The sequence below is a fragment of the Amorphotheca resinae genome (assembly GCF_003019875.1).
Source record: "Amorphotheca resinae ATCC 22711 unplaced genomic scaffold M430scaffold_1, whole genome shotgun sequence".
Taxonomy (NCBI): domain Eukaryota; kingdom Fungi; phylum Ascomycota; class Leotiomycetes; order Helotiales; family Amorphothecaceae; genus Amorphotheca; species Amorphotheca resinae.
Window position 1 is genome coordinate 1,568,319 of NW_020194471.1, and position 19,574 is coordinate 1,587,892.

The following is a 19,574-nucleotide window of genomic DNA, read 5'->3' on the forward strand; positions in this document are numbered from 1 at the left end:
AGAAAAGAAACGGTGAATAAATTACTCTGATCCCCAGGATTTACTACAGGGTCGCGCTTTCCAGACGCTTTAGCGGAGGGTCTTTCAGGACTTCTTATTTCCACGTGGAGCTATGTGTGTATAATAGACATCAGAGTAGAACTCTTATAGTACCCGCCCATGGTATTTTTCGATAGGAAAAAAAATTACTACTACATGGTATATGAATCAATATCCTTCGCGGGTAAGATCAAACCGAAATCTTTTTTATGGCAAAAAAAGATAGAGCCCCTTTATCCAAGATTGTGTTAAGGGGTATAGGAAAAAAAAAAATGAAAAATAAAATTAGAAAAAGAAAAAAAAAAATGAACGAGACGACGTTGACAAGATTCGAACTTGTGCTCCCGAAGGAAACAGCTTTCTAGGCTGTCGCGATAACCACTCCGCCACAACGCCTATTTGATGCTTAATAATTCCCCGAACTTGAAGAAGAGGCACCATTCAAGAAAGCACAAAAACACAATGAACATGGCCAAGCCGTTGAGTAGAATTAAGCAACTCTCTCACCAATAATACGAAAATTTGACAGTTGTATATTCAGTGGGATACTCCTCCTGGTTTTATAATATATTCACCGACATCCCTCTGAAAAGCGAAACGAATCAATCAATGAATCAACCTGCAAAAATCGACCATCCACCCCCCCCTTCTATAAATTCCCTTCCACCTCACAACAAGAGTCTTCAACAAAAACATCATCATCGAGTTCGAGAAAAACCCGAGCTCGAAGTTATCAAGTTATCCTTTCTCGTAGATCTCCCGCCAATCCCGCAGCATATGGCCGACTAAAAAAAAGAAAAAAAAAAGTGTTCCGGCGGAAGAGATTTATCTTGCCTAAGCCATAACACTGGACTGCTTTCAAGAACCACCTCTATGCGTTGTACCATTGCCTCCAAGAATCAAGATAAAGGTAAAGCAGGAGCGACAACGAAATAACTTAGCGAAGCCTTTGTGTATGAAATAACTAAACCCGCGGTGAAGAAAATGGAGCGACAACGATAAAGAAAATGACAGCGAGAGGTAAAAATTCACAAGGAAAATGAGTGAATCTCTACCTAGGTTGGGTATCAGTTCTCTGGAAGGATGTAGAATTCTCTAATTCCTCTCTCGATGCAGAGGAATCTAGCGCATGGATGACTTCTCTGAGGACGATTGGGACCTGGGAGAGAATGTTTCCGAGCCTCGCAAGTATAATGTGGATTGAGAAAACATCCGAGAAATACGGGCGATAAATGATTAGGAATGAATGAATCACGAGTGCGTTAAGGGGAGAACGGGTATTGAATCACGTTCGAGTGAGGGCGGGTTCCGAAACCAAAGTTGCCAACCCTTTCTTGCGAGAGGACTGGTAAGTGGACAGAAAAATGATGCAAATAGATCAATTGAAAGCGATGATAAAAGTCTAGGAGCCTGAAGTCTACACACCGAAACTATAGATGAGCACATCGACCGCAATGGAAAGTAAACGCCTTCGATGCACATTAGCCGATCACTGATAGCGGCATGTCCTTTCTTCCCCTGACCCCGATCGGCTGGTTCCTGTAATGAGAGACACCATTAGCAGGCACATGCTGTGGAATGGCAGTGAAGCAAAGTCGTTCAACAGAGGCCCCTCCCACTGGCCAACCGCACAAAACTATATGGTACATTCTGCCCGACTAGCAGCCGCAGCGTCTCTACTGTCGTGAACGCACTCGTGTCGGCGAACCCATACGCCGTCCAACCATTCTGTTCCGCGACGGCAAGCGGGTCCCCCTTCCGGGGTCCATTTGCCAGATCCACGAATATCTTCCCCATGCCGACGCCATTACTGCCTCCTGTCCTTTTGACAGTGCTAAAATGTCGGAGCAGAGGCTGGACGAGATGGCTTTTGCCGGGAGGCAGGGCTGAGATGATAACGAAAGGTTGGTCGACGCGCTGGACGCTCTCAATAGACGTGAAGGGCTCGACGCCCAAGGCGAGCGGGCCGTGTGCTTTGAACCCCACCGTGTAGATCTTCCCGATATTCAGACTCCGTAGAGCAAAGATGGCAGATGCGGCATCTTCTCTGGAACTGGAGAGGATGATCGCGGCGCGATCTTTGTAGGCGGATGGGGCGAAATCACGGGTGAGCGTCGCACGTATGCCTTTCCACGTTGCGTTGTCGCCGAAAAACGTACTGGGGTTAGAGGAAGAAACGACGATGGTATCGATGGCGCCGATTGTTCGCGCAGCGTCCGAGAGCAAGGGGATGTATGGCTGGTTTGCCGGAAGAGGGGGGTTGATGTACGCGCCTCCGAAATTAGGTTGGAGGCAGATTGCCTGGACACTACCCTTAACGGCTCGGTCGATCATCACAAAGTTGTGAGGGAGACCGAGTTCGTTGAAGCATTTCTCGAAGAAGGTGGCTTGGGGCGTTGAGCGGAAGGGACCGATTGCGTATATGTTCTTCTTGGGTAACTGGCCCATAGTCGAGAGGGCGCCGTTGATCTCGGCGGCACTCATCTGGCCCGGCGCTGCGACGATAGGTAGCAAAGGGTGGGTGATGGGTGAGAAGACGGTGTTAAGAGCACGAGATAACTGTCCGAGTTGGCCCATGTTAACAGCTGATAAAGGGGGACCGTCTGGGTTATTGAGTTTGATCTGGGAACGGAAGTATTCGAGTTCGTAGTTCTCGGACATGGAGTTGATACTCGTAATCATCTTAACTATATCACCATATTTTCGCGATTCCTCAAAGATTGACTGTGCCTGAGGTGACGGCCACTTGAAGGTGCCGGAAAAATCGTGAAAGGCAGATATGATACGGCTGTTCCCTCTTTTTTCGAAAAGCTTGCGACGGATTTCTTCCGGAAGCCAAATTTCGACGTCGATGTATTCGCAACCCCATTGTATTGCCCGGTACAGGTATTGATAGTAGAGCTCCGGATTATCCATGGGGAATCGTCCATTTTCTCGGGTGCAGCGGGTCGTGAAGATGATGGGGAGTTCAGTCCTCTGCCGGAGAAGCATGACTTGTTCTCCAACATAACTTAGACTTGGGATAGAGCTGAATGTGCCGTCTGGTAATGGCTCTTTGAGAAGGTCCACACGGATTTCCACCGCGTCTGACCCAACTGAAAGAATATCCAAATTCGACAGCGCTGTTCGTACATCCGGAAATGTAGTAGATATAAAATATGTCCTCGGTTTGGTGATGAGAGTCTCATGGTGGCTGATCTGACCCAGTGTAAAAGCGATAAAGCGCGAAAGATCCCTCCGGAAAAATGGGGATTCTGTGTATAAGAATTCGTAGTCTGAGGCGGAAGATAGATCGACATCTGGAGGCATTCCCAAGTTCACACAATGTGAATTGATCGCTACCACAAGGCTTTCATCCCTTGATTCAATATCGACCTTTGCATTACTGGCCGCAATTCCTATGACAGTGCCATAATCTTCATTCCCAACCGCTAAAAAGCCCGAGGCTAATCGGTATGGTTTCCCAAGCACGTCTGCGAAGACTGACACGATTTCCTCTTGTCCTTGTCCATAGACAATCGCAACTATTCGTGTATCACCAGTGCCAGCCTGTGTCCCATTGATAACCCCATTTGTGCTTCTCGGCCTCGTCGGCGTTGGAGCAGCCTGCAGCTGCTTAGTCGCCATGTGTTCGGGAAGGATTGTTCGGGGCGACCTCAATCACAACTTGGAGAACCAGCCTAGTAGTTTCAAGATCTTGAACAGCTTGCGGAAACCGAATTCAAATATGACGGCGGTAGCTTGGGAGTCTCAGCTAGCCAGGTGTCTTCTCGCATGGCAATGCGGTGCGCGTCTCGTCTCGTGTCTGTGGCGCAAGGCTTCACTCTTGGAAGGTGATTGTCAAGGCGGATAATATGACAGAGTTATCGAGCCTATCATGAGCAATAACTTTTGGATAGTATCTCTCTCTTACTCGAAACAGCTGTGTGGCATGGCAATCCGCAATCACGAAGTCCAGCTTTGAGTCCGGTAGTAGGCATCCAGGGTCAAGTCAGGGCCCTGGAAACGTATCCTCTGAACTCAGACTTTGGTGCGCCTCTGCCGTTTGAAGAAACTCCTCCTACAGCATAATGTATTCCAGGTAGGAGACGCATTGGACTCTGCCGGGGGTTTTGCTTGGAGTGGAGGGGCAAGAGGGGGGGGGTCTGCCAGCGACAAGGGATTTTCCCAGCCTATGGAGAGGCTTGAATTGAGGAATGGCAGAACTGGAAAAGTATTTCGTGCAGAAGAGACGGAGGAGCCTCTCGGGATCGATTGTTCCACCGACGATAGCAGAATAACGTTCTGCGTATAAAGTCGAACCCTTGGGAAGATAGAAACATTGGTGGTATGGGGAATGCGGGAGGCCGCCAGTTGCCGCCAAAATGTGGAGAGACGAGCGGCCGAAGTCCCCAAAACTTCCACCAATGAGAAAGCAAGGATCACTCCCGCAATAGTTACAATACTCCTCGACAGCCAACTCCTCTCTACGGCTACGGAGTATATAAATATTGACCGCGAGACATGAGTGACTTACCTACCTAAGAGCAGTGTCGACTGTAACATACATGCATTAACATCAGCCTCTATTACTCAAGTAAGCCACTTCTAGAGTCCCCCGCTGCAGGCTTGTCTTGGTATACTGAAAAGCATCCGACAGGTCAAGGTGGACGACCAATGATTGAATAGAAACGGATCCAAGAGATGCAAGCCATATATCTTGACGGATCGGAAATTCTCCATGTGGTAGTGATCGATGGAGTAGTGCTCAGGACGATATGCTTAATTTCGTGGAAATCCCCCTTCCGTGGTAGAGGCACTTGATGGTTTGCGATCCTGACAAGTACTCGGATAGAAGCAAGCAAGAGATATGCGGAAGTTGTGCTTTACATACCAGGCATGTCCTTTTATTTGGCCTTGTCGCATAAGTGCAGAACTCTGTATAGCTTCATTCATCACCACTGGTTTTTGCCAAGAATACAAGTTATTGCATGCTGCAGACACGCTTCCACCGATGTTTTTGTCCACCTGATTTTCTGGTGATGTACCTTGATACATCTGGGTGAGCTTCGACGGGGACTACCCAGCAGCCAGTCATCTCCAGGTAGAAAGTGCGAACTTCTTTTCGACTCGCCAAACCTCTTCCTCTCATGACTATTGCGCGACACCGTCTTCTCTTCAAGCGATGACGATGGAAAGAGATTTGCCTCCCACAAGATTCTATTTTTTTCACGCGGCCATGACCGATTTATCGAGTAGAGAGGTCAGCTGAGTGAAGTCTAAGCCCGGCTATTCATTTCGTCTTGACTCGCGAGGGTCTCGAAGAGCCTCGAAGTCGAAGGCGGGCGCGCCGGCATCGACGGCAAACCGTCCGTTCTATGCCAATCTCGTGTCAAGGCTCGCCCCAGAAGTCAAGACCCACCGGTTCCCAGTATTTTCTCCAGGAAGGCCCGAAGCGTGGGGCCCAGGTCATTCCCTATTAATAATAGTCGGCGAGAAGTTCTTCGGTCGCATGGTCATGTCCAAAGTTCACGACGCTTCTATTTTCCCATCCACGCCTCTCTGGACCTCGGCGACGCGCCAGCATCCGCGTCGCCCATTGGTCCCCAACTGTGCCCGGTATATTGACGTAGGTGTGTCTGGGTGTTTTCCGTGAGGCATGGATGAAGGCGGCGGGCCCTTACTCCGTACAGGACACTACTCCAGCCATCCGTCGGCTTTTCCCCATTTGTAGAAAGGTGGACTCGTCTCCTCGTCTCCTCGTGTCCTCCACAAAGCACGGAGAGTTCACTTCTCCAGAATGGCACCGAGATACGACCGGCTTCTTACTCAGACTTTCAGGATTTTTGCTCTTCTCATTCCCCTTCGTCCCGGCTTGACCCGGAGAGCCCTGCTTCGAGGGCGTCGACGAGCTCGTCCTGCCAGTCATCAGTGGGGTTCCCACGAGAAGAAGGTGAAAATCTGTCAAACTCACGTGGGACCTATGGGAATCTGGTGGCGGCGGACATGTCCGAGATCCCAAGGCAAGGTCCAAGCCTCGAAGCAGATCAAGATCAGATTATTGTCAGGCTTTTCTCTCGTTCGGTTCTTGTCCGGCAGTCGTTAGCCACGGCTCCCTCGACGTATCAAATGCCCGGACCGGGTGCTTAGTCAGACAACAGTCAATAACGCGGGCCAAGGTCCACGACTCCAAGACTCCCAGGAGAGAAGAGCGACGTCAACGATCGTCCTCCCTCAATCCCACGGACGGGCCTATCATGAGTATCATCCCTCCATCCGCCACTCCACCCGTCCCCACCTCCGACTCCGCCTACTCCAGGTAAGACCGAGCGATCCAGGCGTCGTCCGCTGGCCCATTGGCTCGCATCTCCAGCGTCGTCCAGCAGTTGTCCAGCTTTGTCTAGCTTTGAGCGGTGGGGCCTGGGGTTCCGGAGTAAAAGTGGTGCGTTGCTTCGGGCCATCGTGCGTGAGCCTCTGAGACTGGTAATTCCGGAGTAAGGACGACCTATCTCAGTAAGTGCACGACTCCGGAGGACTAAAAGTCTCTGGGGGGTTCATTATTGGAAGATGGAGCAATGGAGCCGTGTCACTCTCTCCACCTCTCTCCATTCCCAGGCCCAAGTATTTATTAGCATTGTCCCTCCCTCCCCCCCGACGGGTAATACGTCCTAATTCCTAACCCCCTTCTTTTCCTCTTTCCTCTGAGACCGCATCGCTCTGAGACCCGCATCCCGCATCCTCTCTGAGACCGCATGCACGCATGAACTCCGGCGGGCACCATGAACTACTTCAGAAGCCAGCGCAGTGCTGAGAACAACAAGATCACAGCAGACGTCGCGTCACCCTCCACATCAATGAGCATCTCGCCAGCTGATCCTACCGCCGGCGATGTCAACCGCGATGTCCAGCACCTCGAGAAGGCCGACGTGTCTTACGGTCGAGTGCCTCGTGTCACGGTCCGGACCCTCCTGATGGCTCTCCTGGTAGCCATGGGCGGCTTTATATTCGGCTATGACACGGGTCAGATCTCTGGGTTCTTGGAGATGAACGTCTTTTTGGAGAGGTTTGGTGAGCCTGGAGGCCCCAGCACTCCGGAAAACCCCATGGGATACCACTTCACCAATGCACGATCTGGATTGATCGTCGGTCTGGTAAGTCTGCATTTCCTGGCCTCTCCCTACCAATGCTGAGTCCTGCAGTTGTCAATTGGTACATTATGTGGCTGCTTGATCGCGGGTCCGATCTCCGACAGAATCGGACGGAAATGGTCAATCCCTCCGTGGTCCCTCATGTTCTGCATCGGAGTCGTCATTCAGATGTCTGTTCAATCGGGTCAGTGGGTCGGGATTGTTATGGGACGATGGGTAGCAGGTCTTGGTGTGGGCGCGCTCTCTGTCTTGGTCCCGCTGTACATGGCGGAAACCTCCCCCGTGCCAGTTCGAGGAGCGGTCATCTCGTAGGTCCCTCTCGCGCATGGTTAAATTCACATCTAACAAGTATTCTAGTTGTTACCAGCTCTTCATCACGATCGGTATCTTCACAGCCGATTGCATCAACTATGGCACCGAGACTTATACGGATACGGGCTCCTACCGCATCCCTATGGGAGTCGGCTTCATCTGGGCCATAATCCTGGGAGTTGGAATCATTTTCCTCCCCGAGACTCCCCGCTACGACTGGAATAATGGCCGAACCGAAGTTGCCCGCACGACGATGTCGAAATTCTACGGTCTTTCCGAAGACCACCCCTTGATCGAAAACGAGTGTAATGAAATTGAGAAAGTAAGACAGGCAATACAAGGGGATCACCCTTGGTACGAAGCTATCACTGGCCCACGAATGCTCTACCGCGTTATTCTGGCCATGACTCTCCAGATGTTGCAACAACTCACAGGTGCCAACTACTTCTTCTACTACGGTACGACCATCTTCCGCGGCGTTGGGATCGAAAACTCTTACGTTACCGCCATGATCCTTGGTGGTGTCAACGTCGGGTCCACTTTCCTCGGTGTCTATATGGCACGACACTTCCGGAGACGCGAGTCCCTTTACATCGCCGCTCTGTGGCAGTTTATCTGCTTCATCGTCTTTGCTTCCGTGGGTCAGTTCCTCTTCAAGGACGCCACGGGCGAGACCGCAAAAACCGCCGGTACCGTCATGATTGTCTTTGCCTGTCTATTCATCGTGGGTTTTGCTACGACATGGGGCCCATTGGTCTGGGCTTGCATTGGTGAGATGTTCCCATTCCGCTACAGAGCTGTGGCTATGGCCCTTGCTACCTCAGCGAACTGGATCTGGAATTTCCTGCTCGCATTCTTCACCCCCTTCATCACGGGTGATATTCAGTATGCATATGGCTATGTCTTCGCCGGATGCAACCTCGCCGCGTTTGTTGTCGTCTACTTCTTCCTGATTGAATCGCGTGGCAGAACACTGGAGGAGATTGATGCCATGTACCTCCTTCATGTAAATCCGATCAAGAGCGCAAAGTTCGAGTTCGATGAGGAGACCAGAAATACTCTCGGACAGGGGCTGAACACGGACGCTATGCATCTGGGACGCAATGATAAGGGCGAGGTAGTCAAGGAGGAAGAGGCAGGCACCGTCGGGGGTGTTTTACAGAGAGAAGGCACAATTCCTGAGATGCCTAGTAACCAGCCAGCATGATATTGCATAAAGGCGTCCCGAATTGAGTGCGGCGACACTCATCGATGACAGGGGAATGAATGATTGATTTGCGTTAACTGGCGTTTGAATAACTGGCGTTTGAAGATTATGGATTACACATGAGATGTAAGATACTGGATGAACTGTATATCATCATTGGATTGAAGGAGACGGAGATAGATGGAATAAGAATCCTCTGACCCGTTCTATGAAAGACATCCAGTTAATTCCAAAATAATCGTGTCATACAAACCATATCATACTGTCAAGACCACATGAAAGATGTATCATCGATTCCTTTTAATGACTTCCGCGGTTGATGATGCAGAGCCTCCAGGAACAACCCCCACCCCACATCGAAACCCCACAATCGAAGCGGAAGTCTCGGGAAAATGGGATACCTAGATCTTGACAGCGTTATCACAAAAGTGGAAACTGAAGTCCCTGGAATGGCCTGATAAGTATCATCCAAGTATTTCCAGTATATGGAATAAATGTAAATAAATATTTAACATTTAGACAGGTACATAAAGTAATAGTCAGCTTATCCAATCATGCATCTAGTCGTTAAATGTTCACCGACACCGTTATCTATGGCCGGTTCCGTCATCAAAATCCAAAATGCCGTCTCCCAAACGCCAGACCTGGTATTTATTAAATGTGCAAAACAATGATGATATAAAAGTTAACTTGGGGTCGTGTAGCCGATTTCGTATGGGCTGGGATCGGGGAGCATCCCCTCGAGCATCTGCATCATAACTTTGCGCACATTGGCGACCGCGCTCTCCTCCTCGGTCGCAACATCGTCATTCAGGCACAGCTGGCCAACCTTGCCTCTGCGCTCGAGCAGGCGCTTCAACAGCACGTTCTCGACCTGTTCGGCGTCGGTGATCATCACGAAGAAGGCATCTGGTTCGACAATCGTGTACTGATACTTCCACAGCGCGCGGATGATGGTCTTGCGGTCCTCGCCCTGCGTGTCGGCGTGCGGCAGCAGCGGCCCCATACCCTTCTCCACGCCGTTCAGCACCAGCTTCAGCAGGCAGTCGCCGCAGTGCGGGTGCTCGCGCGCCACGCGCTCGAAGATAGACGCCGTGTTGAAGATGTAGTTGGTGTGGTTCTCGTCCGTGATGGGCTTCGAGAAGCCGGGCGCCAGGCACAGGTCCACATCGAAGTCGGCGCACTCGGCGTCCTTGATGGCGACGGGCCCGTCAAGAGACGTCCATTCCACGTCGACGTTGACCTTAGGCGGCTCCAGGCCGGCCTTCTCCAGCACCTCGGCCACATGGTAGAACATCCGCTTACGGGTTCCGGTCTTGTAGAACATGGGCTTGTGTCCGGCTGTGTTGCTCTCCTTCGCCTGCCCCCCCTTCAAGTCCTCGAGGATGGCCTTGCGCTCTTCCCAGCCCAGATTGCCGTTCCGGTCGACGTCGTTGCGGAGCATGATGTAGCTCCAGAGTAGGGCCTCGCGGTGTCGCTCGATCGTGTAATGGAAGGAGACAAACCACGACGAGAGCTGGAAGCCAGTAGTCTCGCCGCGGAATCGCTCACAAGCGCTCTCCAGTGCGGGACGGGGGAATGCGCTGATAGCTTCGCGAGTCACCGATCGGGACATGGAGTGTCCGAAGTGGACTTGCCCCTTGCGTTTCCGCTCTCCAAAACGCTGGTTCAGGAGGTAAGAGGTATAGATAAGGAATGGTTTCTCGCCGAAGGCATGAGCGTCGGCGGTGGTGGGTGGTAAGACGGTGTTATAGACATTGGTTTTGAAGCCCATCATAGGGCCAAACAGAGGTGAGTAGATATCTGATGCTGCGTGGGGTTTCCCAAGGAGCATATCATCGGACAAGGCGAAGAACTGGGCATTTGTTAATCCATGGACGTTTCCATTTGTGAAGCACGACTTACTCGATCGGTATCAGATTTGGTATTGAAGATCTGATTTTCCATCGTCAAGGAATTGAAAGTTGGAAGACATCCTTGTCCGTCTTCGTCGAAGAAGTCTTGTTGAGAAAGTATCTGGAACCTCTCTGCGGTCTGCGCATCGTTATTCAGCCACAAGGGTTGTTGCTTCCCGGAAATGGGAGCTGGGTCGTCGACGGTGGCATTGAGAGCCTCGTCTGGATCTGCCACGTCATTGACCAGCAGCTGGATCTTATTTCTGAAGGTTGATGCGTATTTCTCCACGCTGCGGATGGAATATCGGAGCTCATCCCAGTCTCGATATCTGTTTACTCGATGCTGTTCACGCCACCTTCCCTTCGCATCGTTCAAGGTACTGTTGATTTCGTACGGGTAGATGGTCTCCTGAAAGGCAGGATCGGAACCGTTGACCCCTTCCAATGTCAGTATTCTGTCAAGTATTAGGGTTTCCGGGACTCTTACAAGTGTAAACAAAATCGATCTTTGGCTCCTCCAACTTTCCCCACTTGTCAATGTTCAACTCTGCTTCGGAGAACCACTGGTCTTCCCAGCCTTCCAAAACCACATCAGCGGTTGTCTCCTCGAACGGCACGTGAATGACTTGCGGCAATGTTGAGGCCTTTGCGGTAAGTTGTGCGTGTGATGCGTATGGAGGGAATCTGGGCCTCTCTCCCGCCGGTGGTTGCTCCTTGGGACGGCTAGGGGCCTTCTCCTTTTCCTCGTGTATCTTGGCATCGGGGAGCTGTTGCTCAACTATCTTCCCCAAGCTGCCAATGTGATCTTTGTCCCCTTCGCTTTCCTTCGTCTCCCCTTTGCTTTTATCTGTGCTCTTTCCGCTTCCCTCAGAATGCGGCTTCGAAGCTACCTTTTCCTTGGAGCTACCGACGGCCTCTTCCTGATGTATCTTAGCAATGGGAAGATCTTGCTCTACTACCCTTCCAAAGCTGCCAATGAGGTCTGTGTCACTACTACTTTCTTTCGGATCCGGATTCGGAGCCACTTTCTTGTCTGCGATTGCTGCCTTGGCCTCCTCCAGAATCTTCACGGCCTCGGAGTAGAGTGACTTATGCTCTATGGAGGCGACCTCTGCTTCGTCATAGTCGGCTCCATCGTCTTCCACCTCTTCGGATGATGATGATGATATCGAGGCTGTATAGAGATTCCATGCAATGAAGAAAATCACAAGTATGATGAGAATTCGGTACCGACGACTGAGGGGCGTCCGTCGATAGGTGGGGCTGGGCAGCCCTGAGTTGGTCCAGTACTCGGGCAAGGTGGCCGACGGTTTATACAGATTCAGGGCGATCATGATGTCGGAGCCCTCTGGGCTGTAGGGCACAATGGGGAATGAAAATTATTCAAAAGAATGGCACATCGCACAATTCGAAGAATTAGACGGGATGAGGGGAGTTGTTGAAGAGGGTCCTCGATCCGGTATATATCCACAGACTGTCTCAGACTGGCAGAGGCGGCTCCATGAAGACTCCTATCAGCATCGATGAAGCTTAACTCTTGGCATTTCTAGGCAGGGCGATCACCAGCGTCGACCGCTCGAATCATGGCATGCAGAACACCTGGGGGACCAGGAAGCGAAGGGAAGGGCACATCGGGTAGGATTCCTTTGGATGCACATCCTTACAGAGAAGCATTGCCAAGACGGGTTGTCGTTTCTACTATCACCATAGTGCATCCAAAACCCTGTGGTACAAACGCCTCCACAGTAGAGTGAATTTATTTCGCTATCTTGAGATCCGTCTCGAGGTAACGCTCCCTCTACCGTGCAAGCGCAACCGGACCTTACTTTCTGAACCATGGTCCGCCATCAAGATGGCTGGCGATAGCCGAGCGGCGGGTGGCGGTAATGCTGAAACTCTTGCGGAACTCTTCCACTCTGCTCCCTCAGAAGCCAGGCGTTCTACAGTTTGGCACATACAAGCCAAGTTGCTAACGCAGGTACATTGTACGTGAATGTTGCCTATACGCAACACTGTATATGAGGAGGGTGATTGGGCAACTGGATGCAACAGGTGTGCAGCAGTGTTCTCCCTGACTTGCCTGCTTCGAGAAGGTCTGTAGAGAAGGTCAGATGCGGCAATGGGTCGTGTGGCCTCTCGTCCTGTGAACTGACAGGACAAAGTAGGTGGAGCCACACCTCCCAAGCCACCCTGCAGAGCACCCGGTTCTGAAGGATTATTCGTCTGTCTGTCTGTCTGCCTGGCTGTCGGGGTCCAGGGAGTTCCTCTACAGACATGGGTGCTGTTCCATAGCTCGTCGCGAAACGGTGGACATCCAAGGACCAGAGTTGCGGACGGCAGTGGCTGATGCAGATCACTTGGTGCTGCACACTAGATTGGGCGGAGGCTCCCGCTACTGCAGTCAAAAGAACCAGGTCTTCTCCAACTACCGAATAAGGCTTCACCAATCCCACCGGCTCATCAGTTGATTCAGGATGCCGAGGAAGTGACTTTCATGACGCTGCCACGGTGTAGGCAACGATCCACAAAGTCTCTTTTTATAATCACTTCTTCAGCTTGCAGGGAAAAGGACCGTGAGACATTTCTCGTCATAGGTCTAGGTGAAGGTCCTACTGTACAGTACCGACTCAGAACTCCCGCAACTGTACCCCTACCCGCCCTAGAAATCTCCTCGGAACCTTTTTTACGCCATGGGCAGCATTCCTCTTCCTATCATGTGTGTCTTCTTCGGCATTTACGCTTCCAGAAGCTGGATATCATGCATCCGTGATGATCCTCTTATCTCTCCCACGCCTTATCTATGCAGCCCATCCCTTACGGATTGTGCCCTCCGGCGGTAAAGAGCAGAATAAGGAATCTGCTCGCGTGCTCGGCAGCTGAGTGGCAGGGATTCACACCCCCGCCTCCTCCTGCCACCCCTTGTGTCTGCAGATCAGGGCTGGGATCTTGCTGCTGCGCCGTAGCGCGGGCGATTAGTAAGCGGCAAAGCTTGTCTCTGACCCTGATGTTAGGGGGATTTTGGAGGGGTTTATAAGACACCTTCTTAATACAGTACGGCGGAAGATGGGATTTGAAAGGTTTGGTGGACCGTGGTAGGTATACCGAATCGGCTTTTGACATGTGCTACATACATACTGAAGTCGGTGAATATACAACTACAAGCAAAGGTATGCCTTGCAACCTCTGCAAATTGTGAGCGACTTGATATACACACTCTATAGGCAAGGATAACCTCCATCACATCCGTATACGGCTACTTACCCCCACAATCATCTTAAAAGCAATGTCGATAAAATATACGTACCGAAGGAAAGTTCCGCTGTATGTAGCGAGCATCCCTGCCCGAGTCCCAACCTTGTTTTAACCAATACATCCCCATCTCCGTACCCTGGGATGGGTCCGTTTAGGGGGGTGGGTAGAATGCTTGTTTCGACTTCGTGGGCGTGTGAGCAAGTGGATGGATATCTCGTTCTCTCCACAGCTTTGATTAAGGGATGGTGAGAGATGGAGAGGCATGTGAAGAAGGGGATAACCCACACCTTTCGCAGCATCCTCCGGGACGCTCGTCCATCCAACCGCAATGGGCAGAAGGGCAATGGGCAGAAGGGCAAGATTCGGCAGTTTCAACTAGTTGTGGTAGCAATGAGGATAGAAGAGGCACCCCGGAAGAAAGGGATTTGAAGTCTTCCATCCCCACGATTAAGGCATTCAAGCTTACCAGGCCGGCCCAGTAGCTCAGGGCTTCTTAGTTCTGTACCTTGACTACCAGTCTACAGACCGAAGGATTCCGGCATTTCCATTGCTGTACCATTCGAAAGCGGTCTGAACATCCCACCCTAAAGCTCTAAACGCTGGGAATGGGATTCGATCGTGGGTTGTTAGGCGCTTGAGGTGTGGGAGCGAGTAAGCAACCGGGCCACGAGCTCAGAACTATCGACAACTTCGTTGCGATCTGCGCTCCCCTTGGCCAGCATACCCGGTGGTCTTGACACTAAGCCAACGGCGCCCTGCGCGCTGCGGTCTCCGGAATTTTACTACTGGATCTGTTCAGGAATCCGCGGGCCAGGATGCGCGAGTTTTGAGGAGCATGCACATGACATCGACATCAGCGGCGCCAGACTAAGGGAGGATTTGAACTCTCTCTTGTACGCCTTAAGAAACACAGAAGACGTAATACGAGAGAAAGTGTTCATGTCGTGATGACACAAAAGCACCTGCTTCCCTCTCCGTGTACTCTGTAACTCTGTATATCGTTGCGGACGGTGTATACCCATGTCCATGGGAGGAGGTTCGCCCTAAGATACGATCCCAGTTGGCGGGATCGCCGAGCCGGCTGAGGCGTTTCATGGAAAGCTTAGTGAAGGAGATCGACACAGCCACCGAGCTACGAATATCCATCTGAGCGTACATTTATCAATCGCTCTTTGGGACGAACTTTGAGGTTCAAGGAAAAAGAATGGTAAGAAAATAGACAGAATTCTGATTTGTAAGTTCTTATGTTCGAAGTTCTTTTTTGAAGTAATTTTGATAATGCTCCAGACTGTACCTTTTTGCCCAGAAGCCTTGTGTATGCTCTTATTCAGGGATATTTTGCATAATATCACGGTCACGCGACGTCAATAGATGTACACCTCAAATTAGCCGGGGGGAACCCTTGTTGTGCAAAGGATCTGTAGATTTCATCAAACACTTCTCCTTATCGAGTAGGCAACTGAGCAACTCGACCGCAGCTCTTGCGTCAGTTCCGTTGGTTCGCCCTTTTGCATCTGAAGGGTCTAAATCATGCTCTTCTATACTTACTGTGGTAGTTCCACCTCTCCACGTTTCTACCTCTTCTAGACTAGATCCTGAAGCAAGGAACAACGGGACCCCCATTGGAGGGCGAGCTTTCGAGGAGTGCCGTCTATGGTACTCACCAGTCACTGCTATGTGCTGGTTGGCTGTTTGCCGCTTTCTGCAGAAGTGCCAATCCTTCCTCTCAGGTTCTTAAAGCTTTTGTTCTGCACAATGTTCGTTGTTCCCAGTATCTCGCATCCATTCTTTCTTACTACTCTCCTTCTCGCCGCGAGACCACCCTTGATGGGAGGCTGAAAGGCCCTAGGTATGCAGACCAAGCTCTCTCCATTCCCCGAGGGGCGGCGCCTCATCAAGAACCAGTTCTGGCGCATCGCCTTCCTGGCTTTCCTCGCCCTGATCCTGCTCTATAAATTCAAAAACGTCGATTGGGTCCCGCACCGATTCCATAGAGAGGTGCCGAGCCGCTCTCTGCTGAGCCATGCGGAACCACAACAGCATGTTGTGGGGGGGATGGATCTCCTTCAACCGCGGTCTGCGGTCGGGAAGGTACATGCGGTCTTTGGGGAACCCAATCCATTGTATGAGCGCGCACTGAGCCTGCATGAAATGCATGCGGAGAAAATGGGTCATCCGATGTTTGTGCTGCGAAAGAGGCTCCTCCCGGGATTGTGGTCGAAACCGGCTTACATCCTCTCAATTATATTGAAAGAGATGGCGAAGCCAAGAGAGCAGCAGCTAGAATGGTTGTTGTGGGTTTCCTGTTTTTTTCTCTCTCTGGCGCAGCGAGATGCAAAGATGCTAATTCTGATGTTAGATGGGTCGATGCGGATATTGTGCTCATGAACCCGCAAATCCCCCTCGATGTCTTTATTCCCCCAAGCCCGGAGTTCGATGATGTCAATATGTTGGTTACCCACGACCGTCACGGCCTGAATAACGGCTGCTTCCTTATTCGCGTTAGCCCATGGGCCATCAAGCTCCTTTCCGGAGTCATCGCATATCACAATTTCAGACCAGAGGTCGAATTGAAATACACCGAGCAATCCGCACTGGAGGCCATGATCAACGATGTAAGCCAGCCTCTTCTCTCGCCCTCCGTCCTCGTTCCTCTCCCCTCACCATACCGCGAACTTTCAATCCCCTCATCCCACTAACATCCCCCCCTTCACAGACCTACTGGGGCTCCAGCGTCGTGCAAGTCCCACAATACTGGTTCAACGCGTACCCGTCGCCCCTGGACAAAGACCGGCCGCCGCGCAAGCATGAGTTCCGTCCAGGTGGCCTGCAGATCCACTTTGCGGGCAACCGCGATGGCAAGAGACCCGAGCGCATGGAGACCTGGATGAGCATCGCGGACAAGGCGGTGCCGCCGTACGATGTGCCAGTTGAGGAGACGAGTTTGCCTAAGGAGATTGAGAAATTTTGGAAGAGGCTGGGGACGAAGAGAAGGAGGAAGGCGAAGGTGGCAGAGGCGGCGGGAGGAGAGGGAATGGAAGCGGGGAAGGGGTTGTGAGTAAGGAAATGGATTTATGATTGAATGAGTCGCATGGTGTTGGATTTTCTGTCTTCTATGGGAAATGGCGTTGGAGGAGGAGTCACGTAGACATGCATATATATCGAATATTGTATGTATTGTGGAGATGAGGTATATATTAGGCCCTTGGAATACTGCTTTTTTTGCATCTACAGCGAATCTTTAAATAGAGAATCATGCTCCAAGCTTGAATTCTAAAGGTTTGCCTCTGGATTGCGGAATAGCTACACCATACATTCAAGAACAAGATACGATTGAAGTCGCGTTCCCCCCTTTTTAATTAAATCTGTCACGAGTTAAGAACGGCAAATGTATTAAGAGATACGAGTCCTGGACTTTGCTGTATTTGTACCGTGCAGACCATCGTTGGCAGACACCCGGAAAAGAGCTCATCCGTGTTAAATCTTTATCCGCATTTCTGAGGAATCTTTACCCGAATCACATTGATGCTTACTACGCACTTCGATATCGGTCCCTTTAAACTCTCTTACCGCCTTCACTTCCAGGAACTTTATCAGCTCCTCCACGATTCACATCATACGATTACCAGTGCCGTTCCGGTACCCGATTACTTTATGGCCGTTTCTCCAGTTACTCCATTCTCCATACTGGCCACGGCCGAGCGCCGGTGGATGGGGCCTCGATGGGTCGCGGCTCTATCGTGCACCATCTTCAGGTAATTCGGTGTAAGATATAAAACACTTTCCTTTCCCTCCTACCAGAGGCAAGTAAGTATTTGGCATTTGGTGTCAGCTCAACTCATTCATTCTCCTACCTTTTCCAAGAGCCTTCCCTTCTCTATGTGCAGCCTATTTCTCCACATAATCATCACCACCTATCGACGACCAGGATGTCACCCCCCGAATTCCAACTACACATCGCAATAGTAGGTGCTGGCCTGGGTGGCTTGGCAGCCGCAATCTCAATAGCACAATCAGGTCACAGAGTGACAATTCTCGAACAAGCTCCTGAGCTCGGTGAGGTGGGTTTTGCTCTGCTTCCATCAATTCCCTACCACGCCCGCCACGGAAACTGACAAGGGAACAACAGGTCGGGGCAGGTATCCAGATCCCACCCAACTCCTCGAGGATCCTGAAACGACTCGGTATCCTCTCCAAGGTTGAAGCTCTCTCGGTTCGCCCCCACGAATTCGTGCTCCGCTCTTACAGGGACGGAAAAGTACTGTCCACCCAACCCCTCCTTCCCTACTGCGAAGAGAGATATGGAGCACCATACCTGCACATCCACCGCGCGGATTACCACCGCGTGCTTGTTAACGAGGCGAGGAGACTTGGCGTGGCGATCCAGCTGAACGCGAAGGTGACGGGGATTGATTTCGAGAAGCCTGAGATCAAACTTGCGGATGGGAGCACGCTCGCGGCCGATCTGGTCATCGGAGCAGATGGGCTTAAGAGTGTTTGCAGGGAACAATTGCTAGGCAAGAAGGACCCGCCGAAGTTGACAGGCGATCTGGCATATCGTGTTACGATTCCCGCCTCCGCGATGTTACAACATCCTTCTCTTCTGCCGCTCATCGAGAACCCCGCAGTCAATTTCTGGCTCGGGCCATCTTCGCACTGCGTTGGCTATCTGTTGAAGAGAGAGGGTGGGGAGGGAATATATAACATGGTGCTTGCATGCCCGGACAACCTCCCGGAACTGGTCAACACAGCGAAAGCTGATCTACAGGAAATGCGAGATTTCTTTTCCGGCTGGGACGAGAATTTGAGACTGTTGCTTGGGCTGGTAGACGATACGTCGAAATGGAGGTTGATGAATAGTGAAGAGCTGGCTAGCTGGGCACACCCGTCGGGGAAGTTCGTCTTGCTGGGAGATGCATGCCATGCTACTCTACCTTATTTGTACGTCCCGCTGTGCTCAATCATCCCTTCCTCCTTGCAGGTCTTTCTATACAGCAAGTTCTTTCTTTCAGCACTAACTATCCAACAGAGCCTCAGGAGCAGCAATGGCCGTCGAAGACGGCTACCTCCTCGGACGTCTCCTCTCCAAGATCCCCCGCTCCGCCCCGCCCCCCGCCTTCCTCCTCCCGGACATCCTCACCATCTACGAAACAGTGCGCAAGCCGCGCACCACCCGCGTCGTCAAGCAGTCCTCGCACTACCAGCAGATCTTCCACATGCACGACGGCCCGCTCCAGCGCGAGCGCGACCGCCAGCTGCTCCGCTACCAGCAGGAGCCTTACGCTGGCTATCCTAATAAGTGGCGCGATCCGGTGTTCCGCGAGTGGTTGTGGGGCTATGATGCTGAGCAGGAGGTCGAGACGGCGTGGGCTGTGTATCGGAGTGGAAGGTTTCCGCTGACGATGGGTGGTCGGTGGGAGAGTGAGCGGGAGGTGGTGGGGAGCGCGGTGGGTAGTATGATCATGAGTCGATTGTAAAAGGGCGTTTGAGCGATCGGCGTTCATGGGCGTTGGTTTTACCTTGGGGAATATGTATGGATGCTGATAACCAGGAATCGCTGGTAAATTAAAGTTATTTTGCTACTTCTCTTCTCTATTTGTGACTGCGGTATAATTAATTAAGTTTATTCATACATCCAAGAATCACATATCAGCTCAATCCACCCTTCTTGAATCCCATCATAAGCATACGGCTCCATATCCGTACCTATCTATAGTCTAATATTATCTCCTGCCTCATGAC

The 19,574-nt window shown here is 51.4% G+C and overlaps 6 protein-coding genes across 6 annotated transcripts; 3 read left to right on the forward strand and 3 right to left on the reverse strand.

Annotated features, from left to right (window-relative positions):
* Window positions 1-1,638: 1,638 nt before the first annotated feature.
* Window positions 1,639-3,666, reverse strand: M430DRAFT_93812 (hypothetical protein; the record flags this gene model as incomplete). Its single annotated transcript, XM_024869789.1, has 2 exons — window positions 1,639-2,165; window positions 2,451-3,666. 2 exons carry the CDS (start codon window positions 3,664-3,666, stop codon window positions 1,639-1,641), a joined length of 1,743 nt encoding a protein of 580 aa, XP_024725123.1.
* A 2,032-nt stretch (window positions 3,667-5,698) lies between these two features.
* Window positions 5,699-6,479, reverse strand: M430DRAFT_14866 (hypothetical protein; the record flags this gene model as incomplete). The annotated part of the gene is made up of 3 exons (XM_024863136.1): window positions 5,699-5,936; window positions 5,993-6,105; window positions 6,333-6,479. The coding sequence occupies 3 exons, from the start codon at window positions 6,477-6,479 to the stop codon at window positions 5,699-5,701; spliced, it is 498 nt and encodes a 165-aa protein (XP_024725124.1).
* Window positions 6,480-6,872: 393 nt separating this feature from the next.
* Window positions 6,873-8,685, forward strand: M430DRAFT_46683 (hypothetical protein; the record flags this gene model as incomplete). The annotated part of the gene is made up of 3 exons (XM_024867868.1): window positions 6,873-7,169; window positions 7,218-7,474; window positions 7,524-8,685. The coding sequence occupies 3 exons, from the start codon at window positions 6,873-6,875 to the stop codon at window positions 8,683-8,685; spliced, it is 1,716 nt and encodes a 571-aa protein (XP_024725125.1).
* Window positions 8,686-9,202: 517 nt separating this feature from the next.
* M430DRAFT_55093 (hypothetical protein) lies at window positions 9,203-11,992 on the reverse strand. Its single transcript, XM_024868518.1, has 3 exons — window positions 11,068-11,992; window positions 10,591-11,018; window positions 9,203-10,540 (listed from the first exon to the last, which is right to left on the reverse strand). Exons 1-3 carry the CDS (start codon window positions 11,912-11,914, stop codon window positions 9,371-9,373), a joined length of 2,445 nt encoding a protein of 814 aa, XP_024725126.1. The 5' UTR covers window positions 11,915-11,992; the 3' UTR covers window positions 9,203-9,370.
* Window positions 11,993-15,823: 3,831 nt separating this feature from the next.
* Window positions 15,824-17,068, forward strand: M430DRAFT_131300 (glycosyltransferase family 34 protein). The gene is made up of 3 exons (XM_024862183.1): window positions 15,824-16,126; window positions 16,192-16,447; window positions 16,549-17,068. Exons 1-3 carry the CDS (start codon window positions 15,888-15,890, stop codon window positions 16,888-16,890), a joined length of 837 nt encoding a protein of 278 aa, XP_024725127.1. The 5' UTR covers window positions 15,824-15,887; the 3' UTR covers window positions 16,891-17,068.
* A 459-nt stretch (window positions 17,069-17,527) lies between these two features.
* On the forward strand, window positions 17,528-19,487 carry M430DRAFT_131303 (hypothetical protein). Its single transcript, XM_024862184.1, has 3 exons — window positions 17,528-17,893; window positions 17,962-18,773; window positions 18,862-19,487. The coding sequence occupies exons 1-3, from the start codon at window positions 17,762-17,764 to the stop codon at window positions 19,307-19,309; spliced, it is 1,392 nt and encodes a 463-aa protein (XP_024725128.1). The 5' UTR covers window positions 17,528-17,761; the 3' UTR covers window positions 19,310-19,487.
* The last annotated feature ends 87 nt before the right edge of the window (window positions 19,488-19,574 follow it).